We start from the raw sequence: 25,043 nt of genomic DNA on the forward strand, positions 1-25,043 counted from the left end.
TTACATAGTATATTCAGCATAACATTTTTCCCATTTGCTTACTTGATGAAAAACATGAAGTCTATTAATACAGTGTTGTAAAAGCCTCATCTAGAAGATGCTTTGCTTTATCGAACAAGTCAAAATTGTGGTGTGGTTTGTTTTGGCGTGGGGGGTTTGTATGTTTAATATATTCTGTTTTAAACTCAAATTCAGCACATCAAATTTAGGCAAGACTGCTGAGACACAACTCTGAGATCTAGCTTGACCTTAAGAGATACACTAACTTAAGAGCTCGCCCGTTCCTGTAACCAAGGACACCTAAGAATTAGGCAGTTTTCGTAACATCCAGCATGATCTGTCTGCAGCAGTACTGAACAAACACCCACATTTACAGCAGGCTCTGGAAGAATCTCAACCAAAGTTTTCACTCATGCCTGTAGATTAACAGCAAGCTGTGTAAATTGTTATTCTATCATGGCCTAGATAAGACAGCAAGGCTTAAATTCAGCAAATTATTCCCATAGTAAGTAAGAACAGGTGTCTACATTAAGAGCAGCATTACACAAATATTAGTTAGGAAACTTGAGGTTACATGTTTTAGGAAGGAAGAGGAAAGTGTTAGCCTTGCCTCAAGTACAGAAACAAATTTCTTTGCTATTTGATTTTATATCCGAAGCCTTATGTGAATTACAATAAACCACAACGTGCTCCAGAGAAGCATGCTTGTCACACTAACATCTTGATCACGAAAGATGAGATTAGGCAGTAGAGGAGATTAATTCTTCTAGTTTCAATTAGTTTCCTCTGTTCCTACACACCCAGAAGCTGTTTTTAAATAAATGCCTAGATTCAGTGAGAAAGTGATAAAGCCCCACAGTATTCAGCACAATCAGTACTGATGGAAAAGTACCTCCATTAACTGATCATCCAGTTTGACTTGCTTTTTTCTTAGCCCTTCATTTTCTGAGCTGGTTTCCAGTTCACGTTCAAGAGAATTCATCTGACTGATCTATTAGAGACATGAAGTTTCCTTAGAAAGATAGTTTCTTATTTTATCTGGTTTTGTTTTGTTGGTTGTTCCCCCCCACCCCCAACGTGCACGTCATGAATCACTGCACATCAAGACAATTCAAGATTAAAAGACATAAGTATTTGGACTTTGCTAAAACCTTTGCTAAAAGTGACGTCTAAGACAATGCTATACAGCGTCTCTGATGCAAGTTTCAAAGAATAGGCAGGGTAACTGATTTTTAATCTGAAAGCGGTAATACTAGCTTACGAGCGCTGCATATGGCTTTAAGAGCACTTGAGCAAGCTGCATTTTGTTTATGGTCCCCATGTTCTACCACCGAACTGCTTGCACTGCCTAGAAGTCCCGCGGCACATTGGCACAGACTTCCACCCTGCGTGCTCTGCAGAAGCACAGAAGACGGGCAGCTCCTTGGGACAGAGATTCATAAGAGACAAAGAGCACAACGCTCAGAGTAAAAGAAGAAAATACAGCTCACCCCATTAGCCCTTAGTGAAGTACTGCATTGAGTCATGTATTTACCATCCAAAACTAACCTTCCTGTTTGCAGATGACAACTCCTTCTGAAGCTGTTCGCACTCTCTCTTCAAGCTTAATTTCTCTTGCTCTATGGCTTTGACGATACCTGACTGGCTTTGATGCTTTTGGTGCTTTAGGGAAAGGATAGTAGATTCCAGCTGTCTGACCTAAAGAGACCAGAGATGAACAAATGTGGAAAAACATTCCAGACCATTCAAAAAAAAAATATATCAAATTGCATTTACTTAATCTAAAATACCAAGTACCAATTGGTTTTGGACTCAGAACAGATTCTCATGTATTTTTGACATTTTAGCTTTGTTGAACAAAAGGTCTTTCCCTTCCTCTTCTCCATAATCTGCCTAATACTGTGAGCCACGAAATTGAACATGAAGAATGCCAGGAGTATGAAGAAGTTTTTATGAAAAAAAAAAAAAAAAAAAAATTGAAGGGTGTTAACTGAAAGTCAGACCATAATCTTAGACAAGAGTTATCAGGATTTTCTTTTTAAAAGAGAGCTGTTTGAAACATCATAGGAGTGTCTGCATACTCAGTGGAGATAAAAAGAACTACTTTCTATTCAAAACTAACGAACCACGTTCCTCTCCTGTATTACCCACTGCAAACCAAGAATCGTTAAGTTCTGCCTAGGACACAGGGACCACCTCTGATCTGTCAGCTTGCTCCGGTTACCTTCTCTCTGGAGTGAGTCAGGTCTGTCTTAGTGCTCTGGACTTCTCTCTGGAGCCTCTCATTCTCCTGCCTGAGCAGCTGCTGCTCCTGTTGCGTCAGCTGGTCCAGTTCATCCCAGTGTAGTTGCCTCTCTTGGTCCTGCAGCCCTGAGGAAGGCACAGCCCGTTCTAGAACCCGATTCTTAAGACAGACAGAATTGCAGGGTTAGGCCTTAAACAAAGCAGCAGACATTTTCTCTATTCAGGTGGGTTTTAAGTAGGCTTTCAGTCACTGCAGACTCGAAAGTCGCAGGATTCCTGTCTTCCTCCCAGCTTACGCGCTGTTTTCCACTAAGAAACCCAACATGCCGATCACAGCGCAAACCCGCAGTGCTTCCCTTCGCTAAAATCACAGATAATAGCCGTGCGCCAGAACGGCTGATAGGAGCACACAGAGTTCAACACCACGAAAAAGCAATTTGTGCTCCATTTCATAGCCTCATCAAGCAAATAATGGAATTCACTGTTATATATTATTCAGTAATAGCTGTAATTTAGTTCCTGTTGTACAATTCCGAAACAGCCTCTTTTCCATGTGGACATTAAATAGTCCTTAATTACATGGCAAACAAGGCAAATTAGTAACTGAATTCATAATACCAATCCCAAGGCTGCCGTCTACAACCACCTACGGTTACAGTTCCTCATCAGTTAAGAGAGACTGCTATAATACAGTGCCTTTCAAAAACAAGTACAGCTGAAAATTAGATCCCCCTGTCAATTACTAGTATGATTGTTAATAAGGTTTGGGTTTGATATGTGTAAATTCATACATTGTCCACGGATTATTTTTTTATTATTTTTTGTGCAAAAGATTTATTTCAGGGAAGAACGGAGACTCAGAAGATGGACTTATTGTTTGTCCTCACATTCAAAACTTAATGTGTTTTTAAAAAATAAGTTTAAAATCTGCACACGATGTACAATCTGACAAGACTTAATTATAGTTAACTATTTTAAAATGGAAAACTAATGAATACAGAAAACATCATTAAAATATAATTAAAAAAGTTATACCCACCTCCTTTCAGGTTTTTTTTTTTTTTAATAATTATTAGCTTTACATCACTTATTTAAAAAAAAAAACCAAAAAAATCAATAGTTGTTAATTCAGAGTCTACTTGCTCAAGTCTGCAGCACTATTTGTGTCCTTTTACTGGACAAGCCAACCTAGAGAAATAAGTTGGCTACAGCAGCAGGCTACAAAGAGGAGCAGCCGGCATGCAAAGCTGGGTGACTTTGGGGCACCTGAGGGCTGTTACCTTTTCATTGGCATTCTGCAGCTGCTTGTGTAAAGACATCACTTCTTGTTTAAGAGTTTCCTTCTCCTGTTGTGTCACCCGTAAGTCCGATTTTAGTCGGGATATTTGAAGGTTGGTATTTTGCAGCGTTTCATCTAGACTCTGGACCTGTAATGAGCAGGAATACAGCTTGGCATTTGCTGGTACGAGACGTCTCATAAGCTTGGTCTGCTAGGATGCGTGTGTGCCACATATCGCGCGTGTTTAGGATCTCTGATGGAAGGAGTGGAGAAGATATAATGCTGCCAGCCCCCTTTAAAAATGCCAAATAATTTTCTGACTTTCTGTTCCAAATTAGTAGCCATCCACTTTGAATACAAGCCAGAATACTACAGAGACACATCATCCACCCCCGACTATTTATTGCGATATGCTGGGAAGAGAAGATTTCTCTTCTATTATTTATTCTTCCTGGCAGCCCATGGCCAGCAAGAAACGCCAAGCACCATCAGCCAAGCAGACAGCCGTTCGTTCCCCTCCCCTGCCTGCTGAGAGATGAGCCACCGCCGGAAGAGTTGTGAGCAACAGCAGAATCTCTCCAGTATTTTAAAAATAACTGGGCAGAATGAATCGGCAAAAGGAACTTGGCTGTAGATACAAAACAGCATAGCTTGTTCGGGGCGGGGGGGGGGGGGGGAAGAGTCCCTTGTAGCATTTAAAAAGTTTCCTCTTGTCCTTTAAGAACGTCACTTTGAAAGCCCATCAAAGCTGCCATTCTTAGCTGCACAACATCTTTGCACACGTTAGAAGACAGCTGGTTTTTATGAAAAAAAGCACTACAAGAGATTTAAAAAAATGCTTTTGATCTAGGGCTATTACAAAAATCACTATTATACCTTTTCTTGTGAAATGGTCAGCTGTGTTTTCAGTGTCTGACTCTGCTGTTCCCAGGACTTCTGTTCCTGCTTCAAGCTCCCAATTGCATTCTCTAAGCAGCTTACTTTAGCTACCTGAAATAAGATTACATCGGTAAGCCCGACTCGTTCAGGATTTTCTTTAACTCAATTGCACTTTGAGAGTTAAACTGGAGGGAGTTACAGTTACGAGAAGAGAACACAGGAGAGCAAAAAAACCCCTCGGCTCCCAGCCCGAATCTCCACACAACGGGATCATTATTTATAGTGCACGTACTAGTCACACTGCTCAAGTTCAGAGCTACAATGTTAGAGTTGCAATAAGAGTGCAAGAACACTGTCTTCCTTGTCCTGCTGCAATATTTATAATCCAGGCCTCTGTACCTTGCAATGTTTGGAATTTTCCACATAATCAAATTACAGTAAAAGCTGTGCTCCAGAATTTAAGCTTTAAGACCAGCTAGGGGAAAAAAAAAAAGGCATTGACAATTAAGTCTTTATCTGGCTTGAAAGTAAGAAAAAAACCCCACCCCACAAAGTAGTTTTACAGGTTAGGTAGTACAGATAGTGATACAAAAATTTTAACAGCCCGTTACAGCACATAGGTAGGGATGTGGATTTGCAGTTCTTTCTTACCTTATCAATACATCTGTTTAATTCCTCACTCAGGGCTTCTTTTTCTTTCTGCAGCTTTTCATTTTTAGTAATTAAGCTCGAAACTTCATTTTGAAGGTCAGAGAAATCAGGACATCTGGGCAGCTGTGGAAAACAAACCTCTCTCAGTTGCATTTCTGGGCTGTTTTGGAATTTTGCATGCAAGTCTTACACAAAGCTTTCTCTTCTCCTCCGGGCCAAGCATCCCACTCTGAATAGCATGGGAGAGAGAGGGGCAGACTCCAGTTTGGCACCAATGACCATACAGGTATCGTTCATACGATCCAGGGCATCCTTCCCGCAACAGCGGCGCTAAGGATTCCTAATCGCCCTGGGATCCGATCCCTCGGATTTGCTTTAGGGCCGGTCTTTCTCTGCCTCTTCTGTGAATGGGGAAAAAATACCGTACTGCTGACTTCTGATCCTTTGGCCACTTGACACAGTGCTTTAGCCTAATGCTCTGCCTTCTCCCGGGCTGTTCTGTCTTTGCTTGCTCAGTCTTCTGTCTTTAATTACACTCAAGCCACAATCCACTCTTTATTGAATAGGCCTCATCTGCTTTTGCTTTTTAAGACTATTATCAATCCTAAACATTAGGTGCATCAAATGAGTGCTTGATGCTGTAAAGAAAATTACTTTGTGGAACCCTGATCGGGAGAGCTACCTCATTTGTAGCCTTCATTATCTGTGTTTATTAGCATATATTTGCAGCCAATTGAACCACGCTTATACAGACGATAAGCAAGCCCTCCAGGAAATTATCCGCAGAAGCTGCGAGATGTCGAAGTCTCCAGATGGATTTAGCAATAGGAATTCTCTCCGAAAGGACGTACTGGAAGAGTCCAGTCCTTAAGCAGAGCTATCACCAGTTACTCAGGAAAGTGTTCCCCTGCCTATCCCATCCGCACAAGCTAGAAAAGCCCTGTCTACTCCTTGACTAGAGCTTTAAATCTTTGTCTTCGTTGTCAAAGCCGGTTTTTGTAGAATCACTATTCTGGAAAACCTTTGGCAAAGGCTAAGTAAAACCAGCCTTATTTGAACAATTACACATTGTACTCAGAGACTGTTTCAAGAGGATTTATATTCCCCTATGACCTTTCTTTAAAGAAATTAACTATTTCCAACTCAGGCAAGAAAGCAGGGCACGTTAAGGACAACCAGCATTATCTGATGGCACTCAATAGGATGCCGTACCTGTTTTGTCTTCTCGAGTTCCTGCTCGAGGAGGTGGTTCTCCTGCTCCAGTATATGAGCTTGAACCTTCATTTTTGACAGCTCCATCTCCAAAGACGACACCATATTTGATGACTGCAAAAAGTAAAAGGCTCAGATTTCAACTTTGGAAACAGGCAGAGTAACAAAGGTTAACCAGAGGGTGCTGCAGACAGTGACGTGGGTTAGAGCTGGCACGGCACTGGACCGAGCAGAACAGGCATGCTGGAAAATGCAGGTAAGTATTTAGCATCACTAAGCTGCATTTTCCAGACAAACCTGCACACTTGTACCTCCCTGCCTTTGGCTGCTGCCATGCTTTCCTTCCACCCCCACTGTTGCACGTATGTACGTCTGCGGCTAGTACATAGGAAAGTTCAGCTTTGAAAGACCACGCGCAGCTCCCGAAAGGGATGTGAACTCCATAGCACCTGTGCATTCCTAAACATTCAGTTGTTTCATACCGTTAGAGATGGTGCAATCCTGTACCTTTACTTTGGAGTTTTCCAGTTCCTCTTTCAGTACCAGTCTCTCCTTTTCCCATTCCTCCAGGGTACACTTTCCTCCTTCCCTTTCCTTTTGCTTGAGCACCCTTGCCAGCTGTTGATTAAGATCCTGCACATCGGCTTGATTTTTGGAGTTCCTCTGGCTAAGTTCTGTATTTTCAGAGTCCAGCTGCTGGTTCCTGGTCTTCAAATCTGCTACCTGAATCAGGAGAGCGGTGTCAGTTATGACTGCTTTTACACTGGGGATAAGATTTTTTTAAAATCATTTCCTTTCTATTAAGATGATTAAAAGAACTGACAAGTGTCACTCCAATTCAATGGTGGCTCTGAGCAGTGGGGCACAACTGGTACCTCTACTCTGCGTGACAGTCATGACCCCAGTAGCACTGCTTTCTTTATTTCCCTACAGCTGTTTCACTTGCTCCACTTCCTAATTTTAGGCCAAATCAAGTAGAACCATAGCTAGGAGTAGGAATCCTCCTGACGGCGTGTTGCGTGCATGGTTGGCCTCACGCACTGTTAACTTCTCATAGCTGGTCTGGATTACAGCAGTTACGATATCAGTCACCTGGCACACCACGCAGTTCCTCCCTCCCTTTGCCACGCTGATGTATATTTTGAGGGTTATGCTTGCGAGCTAGTAGATTATTCTGAGCAAGTAGAATTAAGCAATACTAAGAGGGACATGAACGTAAGAGCGACTTAAACCTTTTACTTTGCCTAGCATAACAAACCACCCTTAAAATAAAAGTAGCGGTCACATGGATTAGCAAAGGGTCACAGCTGGCAGCGTTCCTAGGCCCAGCTAGCTGGGAAACAAGTAGAGGCTGAGTCACATAACCTCTGTTTCCCATGAGGTACTGCAAAGCATTACCCACAAAGACTACAAAAGAAAAAAAAAAAATATATTTCTATTAAATAAACTTTCCAAGCTGACTATGGAAAGTGCTTTCAAGTCTGTAAGCTAGTTACAGTAGCGTTGCAGTTATCTTCTGATCAGGGCAAACAAGTCTCGTATCAATCCCAGAGAGTTAATGAGAACAGTTACCAAGACGTTTAAGTTTCTGTAACGGTCATTTTCTACTGCCTTTGTGACCATCTAAGGAACAGCTTTTATACAGAGAAGGTTACGGGCTCAGTCTGTATACCTGCTTTTTCAGGTTGTCAACCATCTTCTGTACAGCCACCTTCTCCTTTCTCACAGCCTCTATCTTTTGCCTAAGGAAAACATGAAAGCTCATTAACATCAGGGTCACTTGTTAATACACACACCAACAAGAATGGGCTGGGTTTTGACATCACCAGAAATGGTAATCCTGGGTATTTATTTATTTATTGCTTAGCATCACGGGTTTACAGAGGCTTGGCAAGTGCTCAGTTCCTCAAAGTATCATCACAGAATCCCAGGCAGGTTTGGGTGGGAAGAGACCTCACAGCCCACCCAGTCCCAACCCCCTGCCATGGGCAGGGACACCCTCCACTAGCCCAGGTTGCCCAAAGCCCCATCCAACCTGGCCTTGAACGCTGCCAGGGAGCCAGGGGCAGCCACAGCTTCTCTGGGCACCCTGTGCCAGGGCCTCAGCACCCTCACAGGGAAGGATTTCTGCCTCACATCCCATCTCCATCTCCCCTCCTGCAGCTTCAGGCCATTCCCCCTCATCCTATCTCTTTATACCCCATGTAGTTCTTCTCTAGAAGGGAAGAATACTCCCAGGATCACGGATGGTTATCTACTTGCAAAAGACCAAATCACCGAAACACTCTGTCACGTTGTACCTCTTCCTGCCTTTTCTAAGGCCACACCAGCCCAACAGGCTCTGCCTTTGCTGAAGCAAGAAGAATTGCATCAGGTCAGCTCGTACGTTGGTCCTGTGGTTGTACGTGCTACTGGGTCACCTGAACTCCTGCAGTTAAGGCCCCGCTTTGGCTCTAGGCATGAGCAGGACAAGCTGGGGCAGGTGAAAAGGATGAGGAACAGACTGTCAGCCAGCTGGATTTCCAATGGCACCACGAAATAAGCCCATCTCAGATTTTGTAGAATATCTAACACGTGAAGGAGCTTTGAGAGAAGGGATGCAACCATCACGTCAGCACCGCTGCGACAGCCTGAAGGCTACACGTGGTACGTGCCCCATTGAATTCTTACCACATTTCTTCTCGGGATCCATTTAGCTCTCTCAGTTTCAGGCTGGAAGCGCTACCTTCCTCATGTAATAAAGTCACTTCGTTTTTCAGAACAGCATTTTCTTCTCTGAGCTTCTCGGCTTCACATCTGTGGCAGAGACACGAGACAAGTGAAAATTCTTTCTGCATATCAGCTGAGCCCACAGGGAGAAAAATTACTAGAAGCCTAAGCTACCTGTACTATTTCAAAACAAAGCTACAATTGACTTATTTTATGTATGGATGGTATATGGGTTTTACTTTTCATTTAGTAAGAGTGCTTCCCAGATCACTGAAAAAAGGGGTTTTTTTATGCATGTTCTTGTACAGTTAAAGTTAGTTAAAAATCTAAGATACCTAACAAAAGTTCCACACTAATATTATACTATCACTTCCAGTCCTTAAGTTACAAATGACATAACTTCAAACAGCTTAACACCACAACATGCAGATTGCTGGGGGAGCGAGCGGTCTCCCCAGCTGGTTTAGAGCCCAGTATGCTGGGAAGAGCCGCGCTGGGAAGAGCCTTTTCTGTCCTGAGGCGACCGTAGAGAAATAACTTAGCCACGGTGTAATACCCAAAAGGACAATTTCCTGCAGGGAGCTGGTGCTGAACAATAGTTAAGCCACTTTATGGCCTCCAAAAATGATCCTTGCTGAAATACAGCAGTTAAAAACAAGTAGGTAAAAGCTATTATATTCTCTGTATTATAATGGTATTTACCATGCCACACATCTGATGGATTTCCAACACAAGTACTCCTGCTGGGGAAAAATGTCACCATAATTCTCTATTCTCTAGTTTTAACTTAAATATTGAGAAAAACAGAAGCACTTTTAGCATTCCAAGTAACATTCGGTACTAGAAGGGAGCAAACCGAGTGAAGAAGTGATATTAGTAAAAGCTAAAAGCATTCTGGAAGCGTTACCATATTATTTTGGACATAAAAAGCCCACAGGGGGTTCTGCTGTACCATAAACTACACGCTGTGAAGGTGACCACATCCACAGACAAAACAGCTGGCAGGGTGCTCCTGTTTTACCATTCATGTTAGGTCACGGTCAGAGAGGAGTAAGGCACGCACGTTTATTTCAACCGTTGTTATCCGTGATTAATCAGCCCACTTGCTAGTAGTTAGAGTCCAAGGCACCGTTTTCTAATCAGAGTTAAACTACAGTGGTTAATGCAGCAACCGTACGGCAGGCGGGCGGTTACGAAGCGATGAGTGGCACGCTAGGTTAGTTTCTAAGCGGCACGTTGGGCCGGCACGTTTCCACAAAGTTTTGCAAGCGTACGTTACCTCAGAAGATCAACTTTTTGCTGCAGCTCGGCACACGTGCTTTGTAAGCCGCGCGGCACCGTATTCCTCTCCTCTCTCTCTTCGTGGCAACGCATGTCGTTTGGGTTACCCAGAGCAGCAACCTTCTCCCTCAGCTCTCCCCTGGGCTCTTGCAGCTCCCTCTTTTCCAACATTTCTTTCACCGTGCTGTGGCTTTGGGCACGCTTGTCTTGCTGACCTGGAAATGCGGCAGCATGTTCTTCCAGCTTCTTAAGCTGGCGTCGCAGTCTTAACTTGTCACTGTGTGCATCTACGTTTTCTTGTGCATCTTGTTCTTGGACATCTTCCAGTTCTTTAACTCTTTGGAGGAGCTGTGTGTTTTCCTCTCCGACCTTAATACTTTCCAGTTTGCTTTCTTCTAGTTTGCAATGAAGGCTTCTCAGCTTACGCAGGTTGTCTTCTAGCACTTTATTTTTTTCAAGCAACCTTATCATTTCAGATTTCAGATCCTCATTTTCTACCTGAATTTCTTCTTGTAGTGACAGAAGTTCAGCCTGTGCCACTGATCTGTCTTCTAACTCTTCGACCCTTTTCCAAAGTTGAGCTATTACACTTTTCAGGTCACCCTTTGTTGAGCCAGGAGCATGATCAAGCTGGAGAGAGGCTTCACTCAGTTCTTCAGCCTTCTCAAGCTCCACCTGAAGCTTCAAAGCATCAGAAACAAACCCTTTATTTTTGGGAGCTATTCTGCGATTTAGCAGATGAACCTTCTGCCGTTTAACATCATTGTGTAGCATTTGTGGTCTGGGAACTCTCTCAAGAGTTTTCTCGAGATCTCTCTTGTCTGGCAGCAGAGGCACCCAAGAAAGCAGCTCTTGGTTCTTGTCACAATCCTGATTGTCATCAGCTTCTGGTGCTGCCTCGCTTCCTTGCGTCTGACCCAGCTGCACCTTGAGTGCACGGCCACCTGCTTTCTCCAAATCTGAATCAATCTCAGTCATCTCTTCCAAGTCCGTAGTATCGGCCTCCAAAAGCAGAAGGACATTCGAATCTGTTCCCTTGTCTGCGTCTTTACAATCCCTGGGCAACTCTTCAGAAATGGGATCCATTTCATCTGGCAGCTGAGATTGTTCCGAGCCAGAGTCGGAGCAGCCAGGACTGGGAGGTCGCACGGGCTCCCGCTCCGCAGCTTGCAACCTGTGCCGCAGCCTGACGATCTCAGCAGCCATTCTGACGTTTTCCTTCACGGCTTGCTCGTGCACTCTCTGTAGGTTTAGGAGAACATCCACATCATCTCCCAGAGGTGCCGTACCAGAAAAAGAAGCAATTTTGCTCTTTGCTTTGGCATACTCATTTTCCAGGATCCTATAATGATTTTGTAGTGCAGAAAAACTGTGAGTCTCCCACTGCAGCTTCCGTATTTTCTCTTGAAGGTTCGAGATTTCCAAACTCATCTCAGCCTTTTCTGATTCTGCTGTCACACAAATGTCTTTGTTCAAACTCTCCAAAGCAAGAAGCTTGGAATTGAGTTGTTCTTTCTCTTGCTTATATTCACTGTCAAGCCTCTCCAGCTTTTGCCTAACCAGCTTCCCATTTTCCTCCACCGCAGATATACGCTCTTCTTTGTTCTTTAGCTCTTTCTCGTAGTCATTTTGGAGTTGTGTTATTTTATCATTCAGCTTTTTCTCCTGCTTCTCACTGGCATTCCTCAGGTCTCGCAGCTCCTTCTGAAGTTGCTCTCTCTCGCACACGAGCTTGTTCACCTCCTCCTTGAAGTTTTTCTCCAGGAGATCTTTCTCCTGGGTCAGGGCAGAAGAAATGGCCTTTTCATTTGCCAGACTTTTCTTCAATTGCTCATGAGCTTCAGCAACCTCCTGAGCAATTTCATCCTTTTCAAACTCCCACTGAGATTTCTCCTCTCTTTGCTGTTCGGCAAGTTCATGCAACTCTCGCTGGTAACGTCCTTCCAGATTTTGGATTGTTTCTTCATATTTATTCACAAGTGTTTGTGTGTCGGCAGAAAACTGAGTTTCTGCATGAGATGCTCTTCTGTTATAGTCACTTTCCATTTTTATCCTAAACATGGTTAACATAATATATTACTAAACTCTGGGCTGACTCAAAGAGATTCAAATGGCTTTTCAGGATGAATAAAACAAGCTGAAAAATTACTTTTTCACTGAGTATTAGATGAAGTACTATTTGACGGATGTTTCCGAGAGCTAAATTTAAGGCAATTTGTTGAAACTTCAAAAATAAAAGTCTAATTGCCTTGGAGAAGTACAACTCATGAAATGTCCTCAGAAAAGGTTTCATGTACTATATATGCCCTTCTGTTCTTGTGAGCAGATTTGTGGGGGCAGATGTTCTTACCCCCATCTCTCCCTGTCACCCCAGGATGGTCTCCGTTTCTTTTGACACTCGATCCTGGCTAAAAGAATTTCCCAGCCATCCCTTCATTCTTCAGAAAAGAACAACTCTGAAAACCCGAACGCTTTAAAAGTACAAAGCGGGGATTTGTAAAGCGCAGGGATCCTGAATAAAGCTCAAATTAATCACGTCTAGTTATGCTTTAACACTATTGTTGCCTCAGGGTGAGCTAAAAATCAATATAAATATCTGTTTGAGAAAGGTCAGAAGGAAAAGCCCCTGGATAGCAGCCCGGTGTCCTGGAATAAAACAGCACTGTACGATTAGTACGCTTGAATTGAGCATCAGGAGTCATTTCTGCACCAGGTTCACCTTGGTCACCAGACCAAGCCATCGAGGTCAGCAACACCCCACTACCGTCCCCACCAGCGGTGACACTCACCTTTCCTCCTCCAGGTCCTGCTCGTGCTTCCTTAGCAGCTCTTGTTGGAGCTCTTCCTTCTCCAGGGCATGTCCCTCTGCCATCCTTTTCAGCTGCTCATGAAAGCCACGTTCTAGCTCTCCCTTCTCTTCCTGCAGCGTCTGCACTAAAACTCTCATCTTTTCTTCCACCCAGACACCATTTTGAATCAGTTCTTCCCGTTCTTGACTAAACTTCTCGTTTACCTGCTCCAGTCTGGCTCTAACATCTTCTTCATGCTCCTGCCTCAAGAGTTCTTGCAGATTGGCTTTTTCCTCATCAAAACACATTTGTAATTTGTTTTTCTCATCATTATATTTACAGTCAAGCTTTTCTTGCTGTTCTCTGAGCGCTGCTGCCTCTCCTTGCAGTTCTGCAATTTGATTTTTAAGGCCGGTGATTTGCTTTTCCATGACGTGCATCTCTTCAGCGTACTTCTTCCTCATATCCTCTTGCTCCTTTTCGCAGTGGATTTTTGTCTCATCTAGCTGCTTTTCATAATGGCTCACCTACAAAAAGGAAACCGGATTGGATTAGTTCGTTTTTTACAGAGGTGTTTTCTCAACATTTTGGTATTGTGTATTTCCATATATTCTACCAAATATTTTGATTTCGACATTAGCATCTTACATTGATTTCCCCTGCAAAGAATGCTAAAGTGCTCAGCTTAATTTCTTACTGGGATAAAGATGATTATTCTGTAGTAGCCTAAGAAATTCATGCTTTTCCATTAAGCAAATTGGGGGGGGGTGGGCAGGGAGAAGCAAAGCAATGAGCAATTTTCAAGTCCTAAGTAGTTTTGCAAATTGCAAGTGGGCTCTTTATTTCACTGATTACTTTCCCAAAACCTTCCCCAAATTAAGAGGCAGGTGAGGCCTTTCCCTTTAAAAAGGTTTTTTTGGGGTTTTGGGTGGTCGGGTTTTTTGGTTTTGGTTTTCTTTTTTTGAGACAAAGCCGTAAGAAAAATTAATTATTTCGGCGTAATAATGATTTGGCGGTAATATTTTATCAGTTTTCTTATCCCACTCCCACCTCAGCTTCATCCCAGTACAGTTCCAGTGTACCTAGGTTACTCCATATGTGAAATGAATAGATTATAGTTCTCTAACAATTATAATTATATAGCCAGCTCTCATCTGGAGGCGGGCACTGGTCTGACAGATGCGGTGGAAGCCTGACGGGATCCCCCGACTTCTGGTCCTGAACCGAGTCCCGCAGAACGAGCGTGGCCATCTCTACACCGGTGCACCTCGTAGGTCTTGCTTGGAAACAGCAGACGAGTAGATAAGCCCTGGGGTGGAGCTGCCCCAGCCTCGTAAGCCCACCTCGACCCAAGCTTTCTCCACATAGAGCCAACGGAGGTATTTCTGCACGTGTGGCAAGATTAATCCCCAGAAAACGGAGAGCCGACTGCCCGTTTTCAGTAGCAGAGGTATCCTTACGGCAGTGTTTCCATACTCCCACACCAGAGATTGCGTTTCAACGCCACCAGACTGCACAAGCACAGCATTTAGCAGCGGAGACTCCTGCCAGCAGCCCTTCTAACCCACAATTATCCCATGCCAGCAGGAATGAAGTGGCTAATTCAGATGCAGCAGGCTTTCAAGACAGGAAACGCAACGCTGCCTCGGAAGGCCTCGCTGCTCTCTCGTTAGCGGGTGGGCGGCACGAGGATCTATGGCAGCGTTCATCCAGCCCTCCCCAGCACCTCTCTACTGCACAGCAACGTGCAGAAGGAGCAGGGAAGGTAGAGGGCTCAGATTCACGGAAAGGTTATAATCTGACCAGGAATTAAAAGTCCTTCTTAAGACTGTTCCACCTATATGAAGAGGCTGGAAAAGTTGTGAAGTTTTGGGTTAAGTTAAAACAGCTTACTGTGTCTTCAAGCTCCTGCTTGAGGTGATGTAGATCCCTGTGATGTTGTTCCTTCATTTGTTCAATCGCCATTTCTGCCTCTATGCTCATATTTAATGGGTTGCAGTCTTCTGAACCAAGTCCTTTAAAAATAGTAATTATATACTTATTCTTGAAGCCCACAGAGATACACTCTCAACAGAACTATTTCATCAATTTAAATTTCCTTAGGCAGCTACTTGCAGCTCTCAAACTCCCATCGCACACAGAGACAAGAAACTGAAAACACTAGTTTCAGCTTCAAATATGTTACAGCCGCCCTATTCCGCTTAATGTTAAATAGTGAAACAGAGGCGGTGGCTGAGCCTCACTGTGAGGATTCAGGAAACTTTTTATGTAATTGCCTCTAAGATGTTATCGTAAATACCTACAGCACAGAAGTTGGTCATATAGAAGTGCTTTACCTTGGTCAGGCTCAATACCACTATTGCCATGACTTTTCATATCAACGTCAAACTCTTCCGACAGTGAATTTTTCAGTGAAGGCCTGAGCACTTTGCCTTGGGCACGGTACTCCTCCAGCTCCGAGTGCAGCTCATCTATCTGGTCTTGCAGCTCCTGAGAGGGGAGGGGGAAGAAAAAAAAAAAAGGCAACTGAGGCAGCTGAGCATCTGTACCTCACCGCACTCCCATGCCGAGACATTTCAGAGGGAATTATAGTAGTAAAGACTTGTCTATAACCCTGCCATCATGCCACAGTTGGTCATCCTCTTCGCAGCAGCACAACGCCCTTCTCCAGGTTCCAACCTGTGCCAGTAACAGATGTGTTTCTTACTAAAAGAGCAGAAGCGTCTTCAGACTGAGAGCCTGTATATGTTCTGCCTCTAAAGCTCATCATGCTCCAGGACTTTCCACTTTACTCTTCCTTCCTACGACCTTTTTTTAAACAACAGCTTAGGAATGGTTTCAGATGGTCAAGAAATTCCTCCTCAAACACCATCTACTTGCAAAATCAAATCAGAAGCAAAAGATCAAATTAGGAAAGAAATACCCTCATGACTGCATTTACCATCTGGTACTCCTGCCCGCTTGCCAGGGGAATATCCCAAGTATCTGTGCCAAGTGCTCAGTGAATGGCATCTATTGAGGAAAAGGAATCCCTGAATGTGTAAACATACAATTCTGCAGATTTGAAAGGTTCAGAAAGTGAACCCCGAATACCAATTCATATCTGACAGTACTAAAAAAAATTTAAAATAAATCAATTGCATATCCAAGCAATTTATTATCAAGAAGTATCAATTCAGCACACATTTCTAGAAAAATCTGTGCTTTTAAACTGCAACTTCTTAACAGGGCTACCATGCTATTTCAGATGAGACAGCCTTTTGTCAAGGTAGTCCTTTATTGAACAAAAAGGATCCTGCAGAACAGATGAGCCAAATGCTCATAACCATAGCAGTCATCAGAAAACAGATATGTAAATAGATACTTGCAAGCCCACCTTAAAGTAGTCAGCCATACAAGATTTGGAGAGAAGACAAGCTTTATAGTTTCAGTTTTATTTTAAGAAAATACTACTGCTTTGAAAGACAGATTTGGATATATCTCATTTCTGCTGTTAGTTCCTACAACTCTGAATCCAGATTAGGGGAAAAATTATTTCATAAATCAAAAAAAACCCCAACTACAGGTTGCAGTACGGCATTGTCGGTGAACACGGGCAGACGGGTGCTGGGTCTCCAGCCGTGGACTCCACTTACTCTGCACTGCCGCTCGTACTCGCTTCTCATCTGTGCCAGCCTCTCCTCCTGCAGGAAAAACTCTGCGCTGCCGGGATCCAGGTCACCAAACTGAAAGGGCAGCAATGGGATGCAGTTACTCTTCCAAACAGCCCCGCTCACGGCACTCTGGGTGCCATTCGCAAGCAGTCCTGCAGCCTGCGCCCTCTCCTCTCGGCTTTTATAGTTTTAAACACAAAAGCAACCTCCCTAACAAATACTCGCTGCTCTCCCACCATCGCTCGGACGCTAACTTTGATTTCAGACCACAGCTTTCTAGCTTAGCGTACGCACATCGCAGCTTGATAAATAATCCCAGCTTTAAAGAAGTCTGGAAAACAGATGCTGGGTGAGAATCCCAGTATACGAGCCTTTGTCTCTAGGTGCACGCCCACTGAAATGCCTTCGGAGAAGCTGATATTCTGATGAGTTTATTGTAACACAGCCGTGATCAGCTGTTCACCTCGCTTTTCACCTGTGTTTAGCGGAGATGCCACCTAACACCTCGTGTATCACCTTCCCTAGAGAGGATCTGCACGTTGGGTCTATCCAAAACTACGTGCTGGGATAAAAAAAAATCCCTGCAGATCTGTGGGATAATTGCTTCACTGTAAGGCTCCCTTCTGTTAATTAGTATAAAACTACAGCTAAAGGTAGCTTTAATTTCCTTAACTGGAAGTCAGTCAAGCAGTCCATGTCAAAGGCAGTGCCTTGGTCACATCTGGCTAGGGACCCCAAGAGCCTCCGGCTATTAGTTAAATTGGCAGCTCGAGTGTAGTAACTGAGAAGCGATTTAATTCTGGAAGCGTACTGAGAAGAGGAGGATTTACCTTCTCAGCCAAGACGTTTTCCAAGTTCCTCTGCAGTTTGCTTGCCAAACTTTCATACTCGGCCAGTTTTTCTCCCGTTTCCAATAGCTCGCTTTCCAGGCGGCTGTTTTCCTGGACCAAACAAAACCCACGAACAGCCTCAGCATTTGGAGAAGGCAAACATTAGCACGTGGTAACTCATTAGAAAAAAAGAGCAATCTCCCAGTCAAGTCAGAACACGACACTGTTACAAACTTCAGCCAAAGACGGGAATCGTGAATCCACGCACGATATGACCCTTCCCGCTGCAGCGGAACAGATGCTCGCAGGATGGCCGCTCCCCGGATCATCTGTAAGGGTGTACCACCTCCCTCTGACGTTCACCACTTTTGATGTCATTTGTAAGACACCACCATTACTTTTTTTTTTTTTAAAACCTAAGCAAAAGTTAATTATATGGTAAGGCAGCGGTCAGATAAGAGTTGTGACTTAAGTGTTTTCTAAAGAAAATCTAGGAAAAGGATGTGAATCTGTGGGTCGTGGGTGAGTGATACCCTTGCATTATGCAGCAGATTAATTATCAAAAGGCATATCAGCAACCTTGCTTTAGAGATGGTTTTTGGGGAGGGGGGTTTAAAGCAAGATTTTAAACTTTGTCAAGATGCATTATCTTCTTGCTAGACAGCCAAGGAGCCAGCGAGGCAGAGAGCCCATCCAATAGCTGTACTCATGCACACGCTGGCAGCAGAGATTTGAAACGGAGCCTTACAAACCCAAGGTGACCCAAAAACCAATTCTCATGGATGCGCCTCTATCTTACCACCAAAATTACTTCCGACTAGTCCGACACGCACTGCGAACACCCTCTCAACAAGGCTCCTGGGCATCCTTGCCTTTTGGGGGAAACCCGTGGCTGCATCTAGTCCCCGTTACCTTCAGGGAGAGGGCGAGGCGGTCCCGGATGTAGTTCTCATCAGTTTTCAGCTTTTCTATCTCCTGCTCCAGCTCCAGCCGCTGTTTATTAGCCTGCTGCAGGATTTGCTCCCTCTCTCTCCGGAGCTCATTCTTTAAAGCTGCAATTCGTTCCTTGTACTCCTCGTCCAGCTTCCTATGAAGGCATCGGAGGCAAGAAGAGCTCGTAAGAAGAAACAGATACCGCTGCGAGCGAAGCTTGGTGGTAATCAGCAGGCACGAAGCCACTGCCTGCGTCAGAGTCCCTGCAGTGCCGCGGCAGTGATCCCAAAGGAGAGGGGAGGGGTGAACCGGGACACCGTACCTGAGGTTGTACTCGTTCCGGCGCTCAATCGCAGCATGGTGGTCGTCCACTTCGGAGGCCATCAGGGATTTCAGCTTTTCGGCTTTTTCCAAGTCCGACCGCAGTTTCTCTTTCTCTCTGGCCACTTGGTCAACCCGCTCCCTAGGGTAAACGCAGCGGCCCTGGATTAGCTCACCCCTCCCAGCTCCCCCAGAGAAGGTACTTGTTGCAAGAGGCTTGGTGGGGAAGAACAGCTCGGAAAGCTCTCCAAGGGTCTTTTACCATCAGCTGGGTTTAGTCCCTAGATATGACCTCGCACACATAGCTCCGGACCTGTCTCCATATCCCCATGGAGGTCCCGAGGCCCCAACAACAAACTCCCCAGCTGTGGTCTCACCCCCCTCCAATTGCCACGTTGTGCCATTTTGCCAGGCCCCTTTCTGCCCCATTTACTTGTTCTCATCACTTTTTTTAAAGCTTTACCTTTACCGCTTCATCCTTACGCTACCTCCAACCTGGTTTTGATCACGAGCTTGTAAGATCTGCTACGTTGAGCAGCTTCCTTGATGGGAACTTGACAACAAATCTCTCCACCGAGTGAATGTAAAAAGGTATTTAGACACGTCGATGCAAGCAAACAGTGGGAAGCTTCATCTTGTGAGGTTTCACACGAGCAAAGCGAGCAGCTCGCAAGCACAAGTGACGAGCCGACAAGTAACAGGACACGTGCAGTCTTAACGACGGGCAAAAGTCATCTATTGCATTGCACGGAGGTGGATGCGTAAGCTGATAAATACCAGCGCTACCGAAAGATACACGGCGCACACAAACCAGCAGTGACAACTGGAGCTTGTGCACGCGGCAGGTGGACGCCAGGGTCACGCACCGGGAATGAACCAACGCAAAACCGAGGGTGCAATGCTTAGAGCTGGGGGGGCTCCAAAGCGGGGCGGACAAGATGATCCATTGGTGTGGGGGAAGAAGCATTTGCACTTCAGTAGTACGTGTATATAATTTATAAATTAATAAATATACCTACAGGGAAACATTTCCCACCTCCTACGCTCTCTCACTGGAAAAGCCCGCACGGCAAGTCCAGCGCAAAGTCAAACTGTGTTGACTTTCAACTGAAAGAAGTGGGGGTGCGTGGTGGTTTTGTAGCTCACCCGCACCTCTAGCGCATGGCAAAACCTACGTAACGCTACTGTAAGAAACCAGTTAGGATTAACGGCACCGCTCATCACGTTGCGCCAGCCTCTGTCTTAAGTTTTGCATTCCTTGGTCATTGCAATCTGCAGCGGTTATTGATGGCCATTTATGGATTGCAGAGTGGGGCTGGAAACAGCCTGCTGCTTTGATTTTTAAAATATATATATTTTTTTTTTCCCCTGCAATAACCCAAAAAAACAGTTTGAGAATTTTACCCATGCAAAACGAGAGAGTTGAAAGTTTCTGACCAAGCTAACGGAGAACCTAACCTTGCAGCGAAACGGCAGTGCCACTTGGAGAGGTGCTACGACCTGCCGTTAATCAGCTGCTACTTATCGTCCTGCTTGGCCAAACGCAGAGGGCAGAGAGGAAGCGGCAGAGCCGGCGATCCTGGTGACTTACAGCAAGTGTCTGATCTCCGTTTTGAAGCTCGCCAGGGCTGCCTGGTGGACTCCGTTCTTCGTTATTAAAAGCTCGTTTTCTAGCGCCAGCGTCAGCTCCGTCAAGTTCACCTTCCCATCCAAGCTGAAATCCAAAGCCTGCAAAACACCACCTCGTTAGAGCAGAACGAGCTTTCCCGCCCCGCAGGAGCCTGGAGACATTCGTACACAGAAGTGACAGAATAAAATGAGGAGGCTCAGAAAAGATCTTCGCTTGCTGATTAATCTGTCACAAATGGCTTTGGGGCAATAAACCAGACATCTCCACCACCTTCCTACGTTAAAGAGCTGCTGCCAGCTGCGGAGACGGAGAGCGTCCTGGTTGTGCTGCAAGACCAACAGGAAATTAAGCCCACGCCTCATTAAAAGTATTCGTTCTCTAAGGCACCTAAGTACACTTTTTACACATTCAAATACTGCAAGAAAGCGGCTGAAGATGTTCATGTTAAACAAAACCAGCTCTTGCAGTGGAGACAACACGGAGGGAGGCATTTGATAGCAAAGATCCCACCTCTTCGAAAATAAATTATCGGCAATTGCTCGTACTTTCCTTCAAGGTAACTCTGCGGGGGCGCAGAAGGGCTAGCGCTAGGGCTGAAACACTGGAGCAACCACCCCGGTGTCGCCGGTAACAAGACAAGTTACCGTGCAAAGCAGCAGAGGAGGTAAAGGTGTCCCGCGCGAGCCTGGTGAAAGCAGCGCCGGGTGATCGAGGTGGCTACGAGCGAGTTTTAAAGCCGGAGCAACGGCAGAGTTTATTACAACCCGGATGTTCAATATCCACGCGGACGTTAAATGGCGTCATCGCTGCCGGGAACCCAGCGATGGGCTCGGGACAGACACCTGAAATTATCTTTTCCCATCCGTGGCTTCTCGTGAGACAGACAGGGAAGGGGTTTACTTCAGGTATCCAATTTGCAACCCACATTACCCTTTTACTCCATATAATAAACCACTAATTACTGGGCAGGGTTTCAAGTGCTGTCTTCCACCTCAGCACAAGCCATCATTCAGGTCATCCCAGTGCTAAGAGGTTTGCAGGTGCAGCTATTCAGTGAGGTAAAGGAATTAAATTGCTTTTTAAAAATATAGGTGACCTCTTTGAGCAACGCTGGAAGACACTTTACATTTTTATCATTAACTTCTAGCTCTCTGGGATGCACCATCATTTCAATAAAGGAAATTACTGGAAATTTCCCAGAACTCTTGTTGCTAGTACTGGGAATTTTAAAGGGGGAAAAAAAAAAAATAAAAAAAATCCAGCAACAGTTCATCATCCCACACCAGGGGGGAAAAAAAAAAAAAAAGGCAAATAAAAGGGGTGAGATGGAGCTGCCAGTTACCTTCAGGATCTCCTGGCTGTTCTCTATGCCCTCCTGGTGCCAGCAGTCGAGGACGCCCTCCACGCAGCCGTAGCCCATCCCGTCATCCAGGCTGGAGAAGAGGCAGAAGCCGACAGTGCTGGGCATGGCCGAGGGGGTGGTCGTGCGTCTCCCGGTTTCATCGAAGGACTGCGCGGAGAGGGGAGAGGGTGTCCAGAGGGTGGCCAGAGCCAGGCGCCCGGCCACCCCGCCACAAGAAAGGCTTACAAATGTAATTTTGCTAACGGTACTCTGGAGATTAAGGCTTAAGGTCTGCTTTTCCTCACTGCCACGCAAATAGCCGGCGGGAACGCTGCCGCTGACCTCACGGCACCGCGGCGCAGCCAGGCGCTTCGGATTTAAAATAAATCCGAGGAGCAACACTTCAGAGCTGCCCTCGATGCTCCCAAAGTGGTTTTCCACTGTCCGTTTCTGGTTTCAAACGGCAGCTCCCCTCAGAAGCCCGCAGGGAGTATGTGCGCAGGTACTTTTGCTGTAGGCCCCAGCCTCCGGGCGGAGAAGGCTAGCAGCTTTCAAACTTTAATTTTTATTTTTTGAAAGAAGAGCTGCAGGACCTGCATGCCCATGATCTCCAGCTCTACCCCAGGCCACCGCTTCCCCCTGCAGCCGGTTTTTACTATTTACTTACTGCACTTCACAGCTCGCAAGAGCCATCTCCAAGGCACCCTACTTGAAAGAGAAGCCACCTCCCCTTTACCGTGAGGGTGTTTTCTGCATTATTCCCCCCGCCCCACGCCCCAGCACATCCAGAGGAAGCCTGCAGCAGCTCCACCGTCACAGCCGCCCCACCACAGGGACAAATAGGGAGGAAGAGGAGGAGACAGGCTAGGTGGAATTTGCCCAGGATTTCTCCCCCTCCTCCTGCTTTTTCCCCAGGATCCACCTCAGCTTCTCACCTGCATGGAGAGGTGTCGTTTCAGCTGTCTGTACGGAGTAGACGCCGAGGGTGTCAGCGACTTTCCGTTTTTAAGCAAGCCGTAGAAGAAGTCCTCTATGCTCATGGTGCCATCTTGCTCCAGGTTACGGAGCACCTCTTCGAGCACCTGCAAGCGACAGGGGATAGAAATCACAGCTGCTCTTGCCAAAACCACCGCGGTAACAATTTGGGACAGCAGAAAACATCCTATTCCCTAAGGCTTGGGGGAAAAAAAAAAAAAAAAAAAAAGAGCAAAGCAAGAGTTACCTGGTACACTGCAACACTGGTAGAGCAATCTCCATCCAGCAAATTGCAGAACCACACACACTCCTAAAATCCTGCCTGTGAAAGCGTGTAAGCCTTCATCTTGCGAGGCAGCATGAAAAAAAAACCCTTTGTTTCATTCTGCTCTCGAGACAGGGTGACCTCAGGAATTCAGTGCAAGGTAGCGAGATGGAAGCCAAAACCCCAGCAGCTTGAAGTGACCAAGCAAAAAAACCCCACGGTAAGACACCGCAAGGTTATAATAAATCTGGTTTATGCTTCAGAGCAGTCCTGCTTTCTGAAAAGCAAGATCAACCTTATTAGGACTAGAGGTGTTAAGATTAGTCCCTTACTATTTCTTTGTCTACAGGTTGGGGTTTTTTTCCATTTTCTGCCTCAATATCCTGAAAACATTTTGCTGCAAATGAATACCTGCTCAGAAACATGCTTTATGGAGGAAGTTGTTACAAGCCATGTTATTTTAAGATGCAAAACAGTCTGATTTTCTTTATAAAACTGAATCCTAAATTGACAAGAGACTTTTTTGCTAGAGAAATAATTTTCTCATGGACTCTTCCTGCAGGACAGAAACAGCCCGGAGGCCTTCACAAAGTCAAAAGCAACCATGTATGAATATTTTAACTCATATTTACTGTCTAGCTAGAAGATTTCTGGGATTAAGAAGACACGCTTGGAATCTAGGATATGTTTTTAAATTCCAGTGGACTCTGCGATTGCATGAGAAGACACGCACGCCACGGTGTCAGTGAGTCTGGCAGCTGCCTTCTACTAGAGCAGCCTCCCACGTCTGATGGTTCGACACCAGCAAACTCGCTGGAAAGCTGCGAGCTGGAGCTGGAAACCACCTTCCAACCAGCACTCGTGCTTTAGGTTTCTGGTCAACTGCAGGACAGGCTTTGCGGGGACCTAAAACCCAGGCACGTGCGCTGGTGTAAGCTGGGTCCGTACGTGGCCACTCACCTCCCCGGCTGCCGTTCGGAGCCCGTACTGCTCACAAATGGAGACGAGCTTTTTCCGGTTCAAGTGGCCGTCCCTGGTGATGCCGAGGTGCTCGCAGACCTCCTGCAGCTTCTCCTCTATCCAGTCTGGGGTGGGCAGCGAGGTGCCGGGGGAGGCGGTCAGGTCATCCGGGTTCCAGAAGCGCAGCTGCCCTGGAAATGGGGGAAACTGCTCCGGTTTCTGCCCGTGAGTCATCACCAGAAGACCTGGTGGGGTTTTGCACATCACGGGGCAGCGGGCAGCCCCTCCCTCCTCGCTCAGACCCCACAGGACCGTTTGCCCTACCTCATCCTGCACAAAGCACCTGTAATTTTGAGGTACGACAAATTCTGGGCTATCAGACCCTACCAGAAGGGGCAGATCCTGCTCAGCATTCAACTCGCATGTGCCACCACCAGCGAGGGAGCCCTGAGTCCAGGCGCAGGGCGAGCTGCAGCCAGGACCGTGGCCAGGAGATCTCCAGGGATGCGGATGAGTCCGATGGCCAACGTGAACTGGTGGCCAGGGGAAGCGCAGCCCTGCCACCTCGGCTGCTGGCACGGACAGAGGAGGGATTCCTCCCCTTCCGGGCAGTTATGGGATCGAGGGAGAGGACGAAGCAAGTTGCATATCCACATATACCTTGACTAGGTCGAGAGCTTCAGTGGTTGCCTGTCTCCATAAATCTCACCCTCCCCTCCCAGGTGGACCTGCCCAAACTCCCATACCCTTTGAATGTAAACTACAGTGTATGTTTTGATGTAAGTACTTCCAAACACCCCTTCAGGGGAAGGAAAAAACCCAATAGCCTTCAGCTGAACACATTTCCTCTCCCTCCAGCAGATGCCTGGAGAGCAGCAGTCTCACCCAGCTGGAAACGCTCACTAGACACAAAACAGCCAGAGCTTGCTCAGAGGCCACCTCCTTGCACCCGCTACCTCACCCTGGGGCCGGAAAAAGCAGGTTTTGGAGCAAAAATTTAGTCCCTTCGGGTGGGGTAGGGGTTAGAGAGCAGCTGAAATACAGAAGAGGTGTCGGAGCAATTAGACACATCTTGGTGTGCTGCGGGTTA

General features: G+C 45.8%; 1 protein-coding gene across 10 annotated transcripts in view; it reads right to left on the reverse strand.

Annotated features, from left to right (window-relative positions):
• Positions 1 to 25,043, reverse strand: part of NIN (ninein) — a 65,131-nt gene that overhangs the window by 13,346 nt on the left and 26,742 nt on the right. For 6 of the 10 annotated variants that reach the window (XM_075753187.1, XM_075753189.1, XM_075753186.1 and 3 more), the window contains exons 6-27: positions 23,954 to 24,144; positions 22,689 to 22,835; positions 21,754 to 21,921; positions 20,373 to 20,509; positions 18,783 to 18,923; positions 18,440 to 18,614; positions 17,528 to 17,638; positions 16,680 to 16,769; positions 15,381 to 15,534; positions 14,938 to 15,059; positions 13,045 to 13,571; positions 10,254 to 12,308; positions 8,936 to 9,061; positions 7,938 to 8,007; positions 6,773 to 6,988; positions 6,266 to 6,379; positions 5,054 to 5,176; positions 4,400 to 4,513; positions 3,525 to 3,671; positions 2,225 to 2,404; positions 1,549 to 1,698; positions 893 to 991 (exon numbers count right to left, since the gene is read on the reverse strand). In XM_075753187.1, coding sequence (XP_075609302.1) covers positions 893 to 991; positions 1,549 to 1,698; positions 2,225 to 2,404; positions 3,525 to 3,671; positions 4,400 to 4,513; positions 5,054 to 5,176; positions 6,266 to 6,379; positions 6,773 to 6,988; positions 7,938 to 8,007; positions 8,936 to 9,061; positions 10,254 to 12,308; positions 13,045 to 13,571; positions 14,938 to 15,059; positions 15,381 to 15,534; positions 16,680 to 16,769; positions 17,528 to 17,638; positions 18,440 to 18,614; positions 18,783 to 18,923; positions 20,373 to 20,509; positions 21,754 to 21,921; positions 22,689 to 22,835; positions 23,954 to 24,144 — 5,357 coding nt within the window. Of the gene's footprint in view, positions 1 to 892; positions 992 to 1,548; positions 1,699 to 2,224; positions 2,405 to 3,524; positions 3,672 to 4,399; positions 4,514 to 5,053; positions 5,177 to 6,265; positions 6,380 to 6,772; positions 6,989 to 7,937; positions 8,008 to 8,935; positions 9,062 to 10,253; positions 12,309 to 13,044; positions 13,572 to 14,937; positions 15,060 to 15,380; positions 15,535 to 16,679; positions 16,770 to 17,527; positions 17,639 to 18,439; positions 18,615 to 18,782; positions 18,924 to 20,372; positions 20,510 to 21,753; positions 21,922 to 22,688; positions 22,836 to 22,975; positions 23,099 to 23,953; positions 24,145 to 25,043 lie in introns of those variants that run through there. The other 4 variants (XM_075753194.1, XM_075753193.1, XM_075753192.1 and 1 more) reach the window with 3 other exon arrangements.

This window comes from Balearica regulorum, chromosome 5 (genome assembly GCF_011004875.1).
Source record: "Balearica regulorum gibbericeps isolate bBalReg1 chromosome 5, bBalReg1.pri, whole genome shotgun sequence".
NCBI lineage: Eukaryota > Metazoa > Chordata > Aves > Gruiformes > Gruidae > Balearica > Balearica regulorum.